Source organism: Cibotium barometz, chromosome 44, assembly GCF_041138505.1.
Source record: "Cibotium barometz isolate CiBa-2024 chromosome 44, ASM4113850v1, whole genome shotgun sequence".
In the NCBI taxonomy this organism is placed as follows: Eukaryota; Viridiplantae; Streptophyta; class Polypodiopsida; order Cyatheales; family Cibotiaceae; genus Cibotium; species Cibotium barometz.
Genome location: NC_141089.1, coordinates 29,690,265 through 29,705,722, shown reverse-complemented (window position 1 = coordinate 29,705,722; position 15,458 = coordinate 29,690,265). Strand labels below are relative to the sequence as shown.

At 42.1% G+C, this 15,458-nt stretch overlaps 2 protein-coding genes across 2 annotated transcripts; both read left to right on the top strand.

Annotated features, from left to right (window-relative positions):
* The first annotated feature begins 317 nt into the window (after positions 1 to 317).
* Positions 318 to 2,178, top strand: LOC147613178 (chalcone synthase 6-like). Its single transcript, XM_086782055.1, has 2 exons — positions 318 to 636; positions 830 to 2,178. The coding sequence occupies exons 1-2, from the start codon at positions 429 to 431 to the stop codon at positions 1,846 to 1,848; spliced, it is 1,227 nt and encodes a 408-aa protein (XP_086638181.1). The 5' UTR covers positions 318 to 428; the 3' UTR covers positions 1,849 to 2,178.
* An 11,049-nt stretch (positions 2,179 to 13,227) lies between these two features.
* On the top strand, positions 13,228 to 15,088 carry LOC147613177 (chalcone synthase 6-like). Its single transcript, XM_086782054.1, has 2 exons — positions 13,228 to 13,546; positions 13,740 to 15,088. Exons 1-2 carry the CDS (start codon positions 13,339 to 13,341, stop codon positions 14,756 to 14,758), a joined length of 1,227 nt encoding a protein of 408 aa, XP_086638180.1. The 5' UTR covers positions 13,228 to 13,338; the 3' UTR covers positions 14,759 to 15,088.
* Positions 15,089 to 15,458: the final 370 nt, after the last annotated feature.

Below are 15,458 nucleotides of genomic sequence, written 5' to 3'. Positions count from 1 at the left end.
TTCTAGTGGACCTTAGCCATGAACTTATGTGAAACATGTAATTGGGACTCTAAACATGAACGTACCCACTCTTTTGCTGTACGGTTGAATGGAGGGCATTCGATCAAGAAACGCAAAAAAGCTTTCTTTTTCAAAGTTGGACAAAATTCAAAGTTGGACAAAATTCATTCTTGTGCAGGTGGAACTAATGGAATAAGACCTGACGGAGAAAAAAAACCAAAAAATAAAGGAAAAAATATCAAAGGCAAGCTCATTACGGAACCTGCGTGCCGTTTATGACACGCCCCGTAGCCGTGTTGCTTCCCACGCACCTACCTATCCATCGCTGCAGCTTCTACTTTTCACTTGCACAATCGCTTGTACGTATATATTACAGCTTTGATCAGCAGCAGCTGCTGCGGCGGCTTCTTCTTCACAATAATTATAATATGGCGCCAGCGCCAGCTACGACCACCTGCAACAAGCTGTCGATCATCCCTCGCAAAATGGAGCGATCTGATGGTCCTGCCACTGTGATGGCCATCGGCACCGCTGTTCCACCCAACGTCTTCTACCAGAAGGATTACCCGGACTTCTACTTCAACATCACCAACAGCAACGACAAGATCGAGCTCAAACAGAAGTTCCAGCGCATGTGTAAGACTTATAGCTTCTTGCCGCCTTCATGTAATTATTTGAGCATGTGCAGCTAGCATGCAGCAGCTTCAATTCAAAGTTAGTAACTAGTAGTAGTATGCTGCCTTAATTGCTATAAGCAATTGCAAATATATATATATATATATATATATATATATATATATATAATCTCATGCTCCATGCATGCATGCAGGTGACAAGTCGTGCATCACCAAGAGGCACCTCTATCTCAACGAGGAGATACTCAAGGCCAACCCCAGCATTTGCGGATACTGGGAGAAGTCGCTGGACGTGAGGCAGGACATGGTGGTGCTGGAGGTGCCTAAGCTCGCCAAGGAAGCCGCGGCCAAGGCCATCAAGGAATGGGGCCAGCCCATGTCCAAGATCACGCACCTCGTCTTCTGCACCACCGCTGGGGTTGACATGCCCGGTGCGGACTGGGCGCTCACCAAGCTGCTGGGTCTCCGAAGCTCCGTCAAGAGACTCATGCTCTACCAGCAAGGCTGCTACGGAGGCGGCACTGTGCTCAGGATCGCCAAGGACCTGGCAGAAAACAACAAGGGCGCTCGTGTGCTCGTGGTGTGCAGCGAGATCACGGCCATCACTTTCCGGGGGCCCAGCGACACCCACCTCGACAGCCTCGTGGGCCAAGCCCTCTTCGGCGATGGCGCCTCCGCCCTCATCGTAGGCTCCGACCCCATCCCCCAACTCGAAACACCCTGGTTCGAAATCCATTGGACGGGGGCCGACATCATGCCGGACAGCGACGGCGCCATCGATGGCCACCTACGCGAAGTCGGCCTCACGTTCCACCTCCTTAAAGACGTGCCCGCCATCATCTCCAAGAACATCGGCTCCATCCTTAAAGATGCCTTTGCCAAGGTTTTCCCGGCGGCGGAAGGCACTCCCACTTACAACGACCTCTTCTGGATCGCCCACCCTGGAGGCCCCGCAATCCTCGACCAAGTCGAAGAGAAGCTCCAACTCAACAAGGACAAGATGGCTTCTACCAGGCATGTGCTTGACCAGTACGGCAACATGTCTAGCGCCTGCGTGCTCTTCATCATGGACCAGATGCGCAAGACATCCGTGGAGCAGAAGCTCACCACCACGGGAGAGGGCCACGAGTGGGGGCTGCTTCTCGGCTTCGGACCCGGCCTCACTTGCGAGACCATCGTCCTTAGAAGCGTGCCCCTCCAACACGATAGCTAGATATAATCCCTCTGCTACCACTCATTTATCATGAGAAGCCCGGCCATCTAAATTATATGAGAGCCCGGCCACTTTAAATTGTGAGAGTTATTCCATAAAATAAAAGCTAATGATTCTCCATTATCCTTTGCAAACTCGGCCTTTTACTTGTGAGACCATTGTCATTAGAGGCATATCCTTAAAGGCATGGCCATCTAATACGGTAGCTAGATATCCAACTCCAAGTAACATCCTCTCTATCAATTATCATGAAATGCTACGCCATCTAATTAGTCCAACATTGATTTGTGAGAGTTATTCCATAAAATAAAAGCTAATGCTTCTGCATTATCCTTTGTAAACTCGAGTTTATACTTATTTCTCACTCTTAATGATGGAAAGCATGGCTTCTGAAAACCAAAGACCTACGTTGTAGGCATGCATTTTCTTCTTTCTACACACGTTTTCTCCTTTTTAATCCATTTGCAAGCTAAAATGGGTCCAAAAGGGCATGCAGTCCAATTCCACCCTTTCAAACGTCCGTAAAGGAAGATTTTGTCCTAAAGGGTAGTGTGAAATTCTGCCCTTTGAACTCCACCTTTATGGATATCCTCCTTTCACACATCTAAAAGAGCAAAAAATATAAATGCATTTGAAAGGGTGGACACTTTGCCACCGTTTTGGACATCTGTAGAGGAAGACAAAGTTTTGCCCTTTTAAACACATTTAAATGTTTTCCCTTTCCAACAAGTGTAAATAATACGTGTTATTAGACATGGTTAAAAGGGCGTAAAAGCTTTCACTCTTTCGAGCACATTTGAAAGGGCACACTTTTCCACCACTTTTGAAGTTGCACAAAAAATTCCACCTTTTTCCTCCACTTCTGAAGTGGCAGAAATAATATTGCCCTTTCCACCATGTCCAAAACCGGCAAAAAATCCTCACGCTTTCCATTAGGTCTAAAGTCTTGAACCTAAGTTTTTTGGCCTTTCTACCATGTCTGAAAGGGGGAAAAAACTACCAACCTTTCCAGCGTATCTAAAAGGCTAATTTTTTTAAACCTTTTCACAATGTTTGAAAAGTAGAAGGCGGTGGGGACACACTACGCCTAGCAGACATCTTTAATTCTTGCACAAAAGACAATGCGCGAACTCGGAAATTACAAAAAAAATGCTAATAAATTGAGCACTAGTGTAGAGAGAATAGTCACCCCCTTACGGTCGCCTGCGACTGTCGTCGACCCGCCGATTTGTGTTGCGCTGCGAGCCTCAACAAGCGTCGCTACTCCGGGATGCTCCGATCTGAGAGAAAGGTGCTTGCAACTCATGAAAAAAATTAATCTCCTCGGGATCCTGTGCCTGAAACACCCTGGATTATCCCTCGCCAACCGCCAGGATTATCCCTCCACTACCGAGAGAGAGGTGTTCGTTTGAATTTATTTTCTTATAAAAAAACAATAAAATAAAATGAAAATAAAAAATAAAGGCTGGTCGCCTATGGGCCAGGCAGGCCGCCTGTTGTGGCCAGGCCGGTCGCCCGCCGTCAGGAGTGGCCGCCGCTGATTGTGGCTGCGTGGCCTGGCTGGCCGTCGCTGCGTGGCTGTGCCTGGTCGTGGATGGCCGCCCGTCGCTGGCCGCCGATTGTGGCTGGCTGCCCATCGTGGTTATGTCCCCACACACAATGGTTTACACCAGACGACTCCAGCTCTCTACACCAGACGGTTCGAGGCTGGTCTTCGCAGTCAATGTTTCTCTTTTCATTTGGCTGGCCGCCTGGTCGTGTTTAGGCTGGTCGCCTGTGGGCTGGCCGTCGATAGCACCAGGCAGCCACTTCTTTTTCTTTCACAGCTGCACCAGGCGCGAAGCTTAAGTCACCTCTCTCTCTTCACAGCCATTCTCTCTCTACACCAGACGACCTCTCTCTCTACACCATACGAAAACTATTGTTTTGCAGACAAGCTTCAAAGCAAAAAAAATGGAAAATGCTTACCTGTGCAAATTATTGCTTTGGTGTGTGCGACGGAGAGAGAGAGAGAGAGAGAGAGAGAGAGAGAGAGAGAAAGAGAGAGAGAATTCTTCCTTCCCCATTCTGGCTGCCTCCCTCCACACATTCGATTATGGAGATAAGGATAAGATTTTTGAATGGTTGAAAACCATTGAGTGGGCTCCGGTCCCCCGGTCACGCACGGACCCTGACCCAATCGAAACTGATGCTCTGATACCTGTGTTAGATTATCGTAACACCACTACGGGCGTTACCACAAGAGGGGACGGCCTCTGGCTCACCACCCAGCCATAGGGGAAGAATGAGGATTGCCCCTCATCCCCCAGGCTATATAGTGTGTGGCCTACCGTCCACACTAGCCTGGCCGCCCATGACTCCGCATGGGCGTCCTCTCCCACTGAACCCCAGATGGCCATGTCCTCGACGCTTCGATCGAGGCGTTGACGCTAAAGCCCCGTGTGGCCATCCGGTTTGCAGTCGGTCACAAGCGTTACAGCCTATGCATACGGTATATGGCATATGGCCTATGCATAAGGCCTATGCATACGGTATATGCCATATGGCCTATGAATACACCCTATGCATAAATCCTATGCATAGGCGGTATGCCGTATGCATAAGCCGTATGCCATATGCATAAGGCCTATGCATACGGCATACGGCCTATGCATAAGCCATATGCACACGGCATGTAGCCTATGCATAGGGCCTATGCATAAGCTGTATGCCGTATGCCGTATGCATAATACCTATGCACAAGCCATATACATATGGCATATGGCCTATGCATATTGCCTATGCAAAAGCCGTATCCATAGGTTGTATGAATAAGCTGTATGGTGTATGCATAGGGCCGTATGCATATGGCCTATGTATACCTTAACCATAAACCTGATCCCTGACACACCCAAGGGTGCAAAAACACAAATAGAAGAAGCATAAACAGAGAGGACTTATCTCTACTAGCCGAATCCGTATGAAAGGGATGCGTGGCCTACGCCCTTGGAGGTCGTTCGCCTTGAATAGACCTAGGAAAGATTTTCATATAAAATCAAAACATTGGTTCATTATGCATAATAGGGCTTATGCATAATAAGTCTATGCATAAGCCCTATTGCATAAGCGGGCTAGCATAAGAGGCCTATTGGAATACTCATTATTGTAGACACGACAACGATTGAAAGTACTAGACAACGATTTAATAGATTGGAATACTCAGTATAGTAGATAGGACTACTAATTAGTAGACTAGACTAGTGATTGTAATAGAGAAGACTACTAATTAGTAGATTGGAGTATTGTTTAGGAGTTAATTAGTAGATTGGACTATTGTTTTGGTGATTGACCTAATTCCTAGTTACTAGTTAGTAGAGTGGACTTGCTAGTCCCTCAAGTATGCCTCTTCTACTAGCTATGGATTGATTGTTGATAGGACTACTAGTTGTGGGACTAGTTATTACTAGAATGTTATGAAATATTATTTAAAAGACTGTACTACTAATTAAAATGCTGAACAACAATTTAGTAGACTGGACTACTCATTATAATAGCTAGGACTACTAATTAGTAGAGTGGACAACTGATTGTAATAGAGAAGACTACTAACTAGTAGACTGGACTATTGTTTAGGAGTTAATTAGTAGATTGGACTACTATTTTGGTGATTGAACTACTTATTACGAGCTACTAGTTAGTAGAGTGGACTACTAATTAGTATTTTGAACTACTGTTTAGGAGGCAACTACTAATTAGTAAATTGCATACTAATAATAGTAGACATGATACTAATTATTAGTTCAATCTACTAAGTAGTAGTCAAGTCTACTAATTAGAATTTACCTCCTAAACAATAGTCCAGTCCACTAATTAGTGCCTTGTCTATGAATTAGTAGTTCAGTGCTCTATACAGTAGTTTAATCTACTAATTAGTAGTCTTGCTTACTATAAATAGTAGTTCAGTCTACTAATTAGTACTCATGTCTCTTTGGATTACTAGTAATATTTTATGCTAATTACCTCTGTTTCAACATTATTATGTAATGTAATAAACACAAAATTTTCTATTGCTGCAGGTAGAACATTTCTTGGTGGAATTCAAAAAAGTAGAGAACCTAGTTATTGCAATTCAACAATGCTCATTGGAATACTCGAAGCCTTTTAAAAGATAGATACACATGTTACTATATTCAACATGTACAAATGATCTTCCTCAAAGATTCAATGAACTTTATGCAACAGCATAGTAATGGATTTCATAAAGCAGGTTGTTTGTGCAACTATAAGATATGCCAAAGCAATGGTGGTAGTTCAACATGCAGATCTATTGATCATACCTTCAAAAGTGTTATGTCTATTTGGGAAGGTGCGCTATGTGAAAAGCCTATACCTTCTAGTTTTCATCATCTCGACTGCACACTGGGACAACAAGAAAAGCATGGGCCAAAAAAATTAGTTTTTTGCCAACGTGAGATTTGTGATAGTAGTGAAATAGTCGTTTGAGTGAAGGTTTTTGAGGATGTGGCTTACAAGAGTAGGGGTGGAACAACAAAGAAAAGGAAAGAGTTGATAATCACACAAATGAGCTGCAAAGAATCAGTACACTTGTTTTGGACTCACCTTGCAAAGTTTATTCGACACAACTTTATATACAAGTGGCAAGTTGAGCAGTTTAGAGAGTGTGTGTTGCATTTTTCGGATTATAGCTTCTGAGGACTTTCCACATGCTCCCCACAATTAAAGCTAAAGGCAACTCCTCTTTTGCAAGAGAAGGATAGTGAGAAGAGCGAGGGATCCCCCTCCACTATAACCACCTACTCGCAACGGATAACCACTCCTAACCTGACATAAGCAGCATTCTAGATGGTATATAACAATGCCCCACATCTGTATGCATAAGTCCATTTCCTAAACCTGGCACCCTAGGGTGTAATAAACATAAGGTTGAATGAATAAGGCCACTTACCTTGTATATGTCAAGCCAACCAAGAGAAAACAACAACACAAGCTTAGACAAAAAATACAACCTCTGATATTAGGACATTGTTACGACCTCCTACAATGCTTCTTAGACAAGTAGGGTGGACAATGTCTCTTTCGGATTATAGCTTCTGATGAGGGCTTTCCACACGCTCCCCACTACTAAAGCCTCCTCTTTTGCAAGAGAAGGATAGTGAGAAAATTGAGGACTCCCCCTCCACTATAACCACTTACTCTCGCGAATAACCACTCCAAGCTTGACATAAGCAGCATTCTAGATGGCATATAACAATGCCCCATATCTTTTTGCATAGGCCGTATCATAAGCTGTATATGAAGGCCGTATGCATACGACCTTCATATACATGCATATAGGCCATATGCTTACGACATACGGCCTATGCATAAGCTAAATGCATAGGCTGTATGCCATATGCATAAGGCCTATGCATAGGCCGTATGCATAAGCTGTATGAATATAGCATACGGCCTATGCATAGGGCCTATGCATAATAAGGCTATGCACAAGCCGTATGCGTAAGGCCTATGCATAATAAGGCCTATTCATAAGACCAATGCATACAGCTTTAACATAGGCCTATGCATAAGCTGTATGTATAGGCTGTGTGCCGTATGCAAAAGGCCTATGCATACGCTGTATACATATGGCATAGGGCCTATGCATAAGCTGTATGCATATTTCCTATGCATAAGACATATGCCGTATGCATAGGCCATATGCATAAGCTGTATGGAGTATGCATAAGGCCTATGCATACGGTATATGGCATATGGCCTATGCATACGGTATATGCCATATGGCCTATGAATACAGCCTATACATGAGGCCTATGCATAAATCCTATGCAAAGGCCATATGCCGTATGCCATATGCATAGGCTTATGATAAGCCATATGCCATATGCATAAGGCCTATGCATACGGCATACGGCCTATGCATAAGCCGTATGCACACGGCATATAGCCTATGCATAAGCCGTATGCCGTATGCGGTATGCATAATACCTATGCATACGGCCTATGCATATGGTCTATGCATAAGCCATATACAAATGGCAAATGGCCTATGCACACTGTCTATGCAAAAGCTGTATGCATAGGTTGTATGCATAAGCTGTATGTTGTATGCATAAGGCCGGCCGTATGCATACCTTAACCCTAAACCTGATCCCCGACACACCCAAGGGTGCAAAAACACAAATAGAAGAAGCATAAACAAAGAGGGTTTACCTCTACTAGTCGAATCCGTATGAAAAGGATGCGTGGCCTACGCCCTTGGAGGTCGTTCGCCTTGAATAGACCTAGGAAAGATTTTCATATAAAATCAAAACATTGGTTCATTATGCATAATAGGGCTTATGCATAATAAGTCTATGCATAAGCGGGCTAGCATAAGAGGCCTATTGGAATACTCATTATTCTAGACACGACAACGATTGAAAGTACTAGACAACGATTTAATAGATTGGAATACTCACTATAGTAGATAGGACTACTAATTAGTAGACTGGACTACTGATTGTCATAGAGAAGACTACTAATAAGTAGATTGGAGTATTGTTTAGGAGTTAATTAGTAGATTGGACTACTATTTTGGTTATTGACCTAATTTAATTACTAGTTACTAGTAATTAGTAGATTGGACTATTGTTTTGGTTATTGACCTAATTACTAGTTACTAGTTAGTAGAGTGGACTTGCTAGTCCCTCAAGTATGCCTCTTCTACTAGCTATGGATTGATTGTTGATAGGACTACTAGTTGTTGGACTAGTTATTACTAGAATGTTATGAAATATTATTTAAAAGGCTGTACTACTAATTAAAAAGCTGAACAACAATTTAGTAGACTCGACTACTCATTATAATAGCTAGGACTACTAATTAGAAGAGTGGACTCTTGATTGTAGTAGAGAAGACTAGTAACTAGTAGACTGGACTATTGTTTAGGAGTTAATTAGTAGATTGGACTACTGTTTTGGTGATTGAACTACTTATTACGAGCTACTAGTTAGTAAAGTGGACTACTAATTAGTATTTTGAACTACTGTTTAGGAGGCAACTACTAATTAGTAGATTGCATACTGATAATAGTAGACATGATACTAATTATTAGTTCAATCTCCAAACAGTAGTTCAATCTACTAAGTAGTAGTCGAGTCTACTAATTAGAATTTACCTCCTAAACAATAGTCTAGTCCACTAATTAGTGTCTTGTCTATGAATTAGTAGTTCAATGCTCTATACAGTAGTTTAATCTACTTATTAGTAGTCTTGCTTACTATAAATAGTAGTTCAGTCTACTAATAAGTACTCATGTCTCTTTGGATTACTAGTAATATTTTATGCTAATAACCTCTGTTTCAACATTATTATGTAATGTAATAAACACAAACTTTTCTATTGCTGCAGGTAGAACATTTCTTGGTGGAATTCAAAGGAGAGAACCTAGATATTGCAATTCAACAATGCTCATTGGAATACTTGAAGCCTTTTAAAAGATAGATACACATGTTACTATATTCAACATGTACAAATGATCTTCCTCAAAGATTCAATGAACTTTATGCAACAGCATAGTAATGGATTTCATAAAGCAGGTTGTTTGTGCAACTATAATATATGCCAACGCAATGGTGGTAGTTCAACATGCAGATCTATTGATCACACCTTCAAAAGTGTTATGTCTATTTGGGAAGGTGCGCTATCTGAAAAGCCTATACCTTCTAGTTTTCATCATCTCGACTGCACACTGGGACAATGAGAAAAGCGTGGGCCAAAAAAATTAGTTTTTTGCCAATGTGAGATTTGTGATAGTAGTGAAATAGTTGTTCGAGTGAAGGTTTTTGAGGATGTGGCTTACAAGGGTAGGGGTGGAACAACAAAGAAAAGGAAAGAGTTGATAATCACACAAATGAGCTGCAAAGAATCAGTACACTTGTTTTTGACTCACCTTGCAAAGTTTATTCAACACAACTTTATATACAAGTGGCAAGTTGAGCAGTTTAGAGAGTGTGTGTTGCATTTTTCATCTGATGTTGTTGAATTTGCTAAGAACTACTCATTTCAAAAGCAAAAAGAGATCCAATATATGCATTGGTATTCAAAGCAGGTAACTATTCTTGTGCACATAATGTACATTCGAACTGAGGGTGAGATTCAAAAAACTGTCCATTTCTTTTTTTCTGATGATATGAAGCATGATACTCTATTTGTGCAACATTGTTTTATGCTTCATTATACGTGAATGGAGAAATAGGATGTACTGTTTTACGAGAGCACTATGTTTGGTCAAATGGTGTAGCATCCCAAGTCACGACAAAGAGACCATTTTATTTTGTCGAGAGATATCATGGTTTTACTGGGTTGAAGATGACGTGGAATTTTTTTAGCTGGGACATGGTAAGGGTGAGCATGATGGAGTAGGGGCTATTGTGAAGAGTGCCCTCACACATGAACAATTGAAAGTGGATGCTGTGCGACTAGAGTGTGTTGTTGACGTGGTCAACTTTCTTCAATCGAATTTTTCAAATGCAACTCAAGCTTCCTACCCATCAAAGTAAATATCTCTGGTGGTGAGATTTTTTCGGTATGTGAAGGCTACAGAAGTTGATAGATTAGTTTTGTGGGACTACTAGCTTGTTGATAAAACATTTGCTATACATTGCGTTAATGGGTTCTCAATGACTAACAACACGAGCATTAGAGCACAAAATTTATCATGTTTTTGTAGTGCTTGCATGCATGGTGCATGGAAAAGATGTTGCAACAATGGAAATATCATATTATCGAGCCCGTACCACCAAGTGTGCACACAAATGATGACATCTTTGATGATGCCACCTATGAAGGAAACCATGAGATTCTCAGTGATGCTATGAGCATCAGGGACAATTTTGTTTTTAATACAGAGGAGGTTGGGAATTCTAAGTAGTACCAAATGAGTGAAGCACACTAGTAATAGCATATTAGTATCCTATTAGTAGTCTGTTAGTACCCTATGAGTAGTCTAATTACGAGCCCTTTCTACAAACAAAGAAGCACAACTCAGATAGAAACATTAGCAGTTACAAGGCAAGATTAGTTTGCCAAAGGGTATGAACAGATCTATATCATTTATTATGACGAGCTGAATCAAAAGGTTAGGTTCTACATCAGATCGATGTAAAGAATGTGTTCTTGTATCAGTTCCAAGAAGAAGTATATTTGGAATAGCCACTTACTTATGTGGATTTGAACCACGCAGATTATGTGTGCAAGTTACGTAAAGCTTTGTATGGCTTGAAGTAGTCATCGAGGGCATGGCATGATAAGATTGCATAGTATCTTATCACCATTGGTTTTCACATGGCAAATGTTGATCATTCTCACTCTATGTGTGAAAGAGTGATAAGGGGATTGTGGTCACCATCTATGTGCATGACATGATTGTTGGGGGTGACAATGAAGAGGAAGATGCTGTTAAGAAGAAGTTTGACACAAAGTATTTGGGTGAGCAGAGATACTTTCTTGGCATTGAGGCCATCAACACACCTGAGGTCACCGATTCCCATGTGTTATTTGCATATATGATTTCCTTCAATGTGCATATAAGAAGCATCAAGGAGAAAGAATAATGTTTTTTATTAATGAATTGTATGTTGCACTTTCATTTTTAAGTTAATCTTCTATGGATACTATTTTCAATCTTCAAAATTTTTGTAGAACTATTTAAAATCTCCATCACATAAAATTTTAAGAGATTCAAATGAATTAAAATCCTAGCAGTGTCCTCTCAACAAATAGAAACATGTAACATGAACGTATGTGAAACATACAGAATTAAGGAAATAATTATAGTCTTATAGATAAGAAAGCTTGAATAATTACGATAAGATAGTCTTGAATGTGAAATGTCAAGGCACTATTTTTGGCTGATTAAATAGGATAAAGAAATTTCCTCTTACAAGGTTTTTTTTTCTAAGGATTTGATCTTTCTTGATTTTCCTAAGGATTTGATCGAATGTGAAATGTCAAGGCACTATTTTTGGCTGATTAAATAGGATAAAGAAATTTCCTATTACAAGGTTTTTTTTTCCTAAGGATTTGATCTTTCTTGATTTTCCTAAGGATTTGATCTTTCTTGATTTTCCTAAGGATTTGATCTTTCTTTTTTTCTAAGGATTTGATCTTTCTTGATATCTCACTCATACCCCTCCTTTTTTCTTTTGGAAACTTGCTAGGTTTTGTGTGCTTCTCATAAAGGAACACTTGCTCTAGTGAAAGAAAAGTCAATGTTCACATGATGCTGATATCTTTCATGATATGATTATTTTGGATGTGGCTCCTCTTAGAATCTTGTATGGATACTATTTTCAATGTACCTAAGATCTCCATCACCTAAACCTTTAAGAGATATTCAAATGTGTGTCAATTTTAGGATTGTCCTTCCTACAAACAAAGAGACTACGGCCATGAGATTATATGATTAAACATGTTAAATTACAGAATTAATTAAAGTGCTAAAATATGAAAAGTTAAAAAACTATAGAGAAACAAGCTCAAACATGAAAACTCCGAGCATAGAATCCCACAAGTATAAGGGACATGACTCAATATATAATGATCCCCCATAGTACCTACGTACCGTGATAACTCTTTGTAGCGCTTACGCACCTATGCAACACACGCACATGAATAATTTCACGTATGCACGCGCACACTCACACACACACACACAAAGAGCTTGATCATATATAAGATGGGTGTCTCTGTGTTGTGTTTGTGCATGCATGCATGATCATGAGAATATTAAAAAAGGGTTGTACTAATGAAATGAAAGTTAATGTACACAAGTTGATATGTTTCACGATATGATTTCCTTTTATGTGCGTATGAGAAGCATCAAGGAGCAAGAATAATGCTTTTCATTATACATCGCACTTTCATTTTGGACTTGACTCCTCTTAGAATCTTGTATGGATACGATTTTCAATCTTCAAACTTTTATGTAGGACTATCTAAAATCTCCATGACCTAAAACTTTGAAGAGATTCAAACAATTGACAATTCTAGCAATGTCCTTTTCAAGGAATAGAGAGAGATGTTCTAGTGGACCTTAGCCATGAACTTATGTGAAACATGTAATTGGGACTCTAAACATGAACGTACCCACTCTTTTGCTGTACGGTTGAATGGAGGGCATTCGATCAAGAAACGCAAAAAAGCTTTTTTTTTCAAAGTTGGACAAAATTCAAAGTTGGACAAAATTCATTCTTGTGCAGGTGGAACTAATGGAATAAGACCTGACGGAGAAAAAAAACCAAAAAATAAAGGAAAAAATATCAAAGGCAAGCTCATTACGGAACCTGCGTGCCGTTTATGACACGCCCCGTAGCCGTGTTGCTTCCCACGCACCTACCTATCCATCGCTGCAGCTTCTACTTTTCACTTGCACAATCGCTTGTACGTATATATTACAGCTTTGATCAGCAGCAGCTGCTGCGGCGGCTTCTTCTTCACAATAATTATAATATGGCGCCAGCGCCAGCTACGACCACCTGCAACAAGCTGTCGATCATCCCTCGCAAAATGGAGCGATCTGATGGTCCTGCCACTGTGATGGCCATCGGCACCGCTGTTCCACCCAACGTCTTCTACCAGAAGGATTACCCGGACTTCTACTTCAACATCACCAACAGCAACGACAAGATCGAGCTCAAACAGAAGTTCCAGCGCATGTGTAAGACTTATAGCTTCTTGCCGCCTTCATGTAATTATTTGAGCATGTGCAGCTAGCATGCAGCAGCTTCAATTCAAAGTTAGTAACTAGTAGTAGTATGCTGCCTTAATTGCTATAAGCAATTGCAAATATATATATATATATATATATATATATATATATATATAATCTCATGCTCCATGCATGCATGCAGGTGACAAGTCGTGCATCACCAAGAGGCACCTCTATCTCAACGAGGAGATACTCAAGGCCAACCCCAGCATTTGCGGATACTGGGAGAAGTCGCTGGACGTGAGGCAGGACATGGTGGTGCTGGAGGTGCCTAAGCTCGCCAAGGAAGCCGCGGCCAAGGCCATCAAGGAATGGGGCCAGCCCATGTCCAAGATCACGCACCTCGTCTTCTGCACCACCGCTGGGGTTGACATGCCCGGTGCGGACTGGGCGCTCACCAAGCTGCTGGGTCTCCGAAGCTCCGTCAAGAGACTCATGCTCTACCAGCAAGGCTGCTACGGAGGCGGCACTGTGCTCAGGATCGCCAAGGACCTGGCAGAAAACAACAAGGGCGCTCGTGTGCTCGTGGTGTGCAGCGAGATCACGGCCATCACTTTCCGGGGGCCCAGCGACACCCACCTCGACAGCCTCGTGGGCCAAGCCCTCTTCGGCGATGGCGCCTCCGCCCTCATCGTAGGCTCCGACCCCATCCCCCAACTCGAAACACCCTGGTTCGAAATCCATTGGACGGGGGCCGACATCATGCCGGACAGCGACGGCGCCATCGATGGCCACCTACGCGAAGTCGGCCTCACGTTCCACCTCCTTAAAGACGTGCCCGCCATCATCTCCAAGAACATCGGCTCCATCCTTAAAGATGCCTTTGCCAAGGTTTTCCCGGCGGCGGAAGGCACTCCCACTTACAACGACCTCTTCTGGATCGCCCACCCTGGAGGCCCCGCAATCCTCGACCAAGTCGAAGAGAAGCTCCAACTCAACAAGGACAAGATGGCTTCTACCAGGCATGTGCTTGACCAGTACGGCAACATGTCTAGCGCCTGCGTGCTCTTCATCATGGACCAGATGCGCAAGACATCCGTGGAGCAGAAGCTCACCACCACGGGAGAGGGCCACGAGTGGGGGCTGCTTCTCGGCTTCGGACCCGGCCTCACTTGCGAGACCATCGTCCTTAGAAGCGTGCCCCTCCAACACGATAGCTAGATATAATCCCTCTGCTACCACTCATTTATCATGAGAAGCCCGGCCATCTAAATTATATGAGAGCCCGGCCACTTTAAATTGTGAGAGTTATTCCATAAAATAAAAGCTAATGATTCTCCATTATCCTTTGCAAACTCGGCCTTTTACTTGTGAGACCATTGTCATTAGAGGCATATCCTTAAAGGCATGGCCATCTAATACGGTAGCTAGATATCCAACTCCAAGTAACATCCTCTCTATCAATTATCATGAAATGCTACGCCATCTAATTAGTCCAACATTGATTTGTGAGAGTTATTCCATAAAATAAAAGCTAATGCTTCTGCATTATCCTTTGTAAACTCGAGTTTATACTTATTTCTCACTCTTAATGATGGAAAGCATGGCTTCTGAAAACCAAAGACCTACGTTGTAGGCATGCATTTTCTTCTTTCTACACACGTTTTCTCCTTTTTAATCCATTTGCAAGCTAAAATGGGTCCAAAAGGGCATGCAGTCCAATTCCACCCTTTCAGACGTCCGTAAAGGAAGATTTTGTCCTAAAGGGTAGTGTGAAATTCTGCCCTTTGAACTCCACCTTTATGGATATCCTCCTTTCACACATCTAAAAGAGCAAAAAATATAAATGCATTTGAAAGGGTGGACACTTTGCCACCGTTTTGGACATCTGTAGAGGAAGACAAAGTTTTGCCCTTTTAAA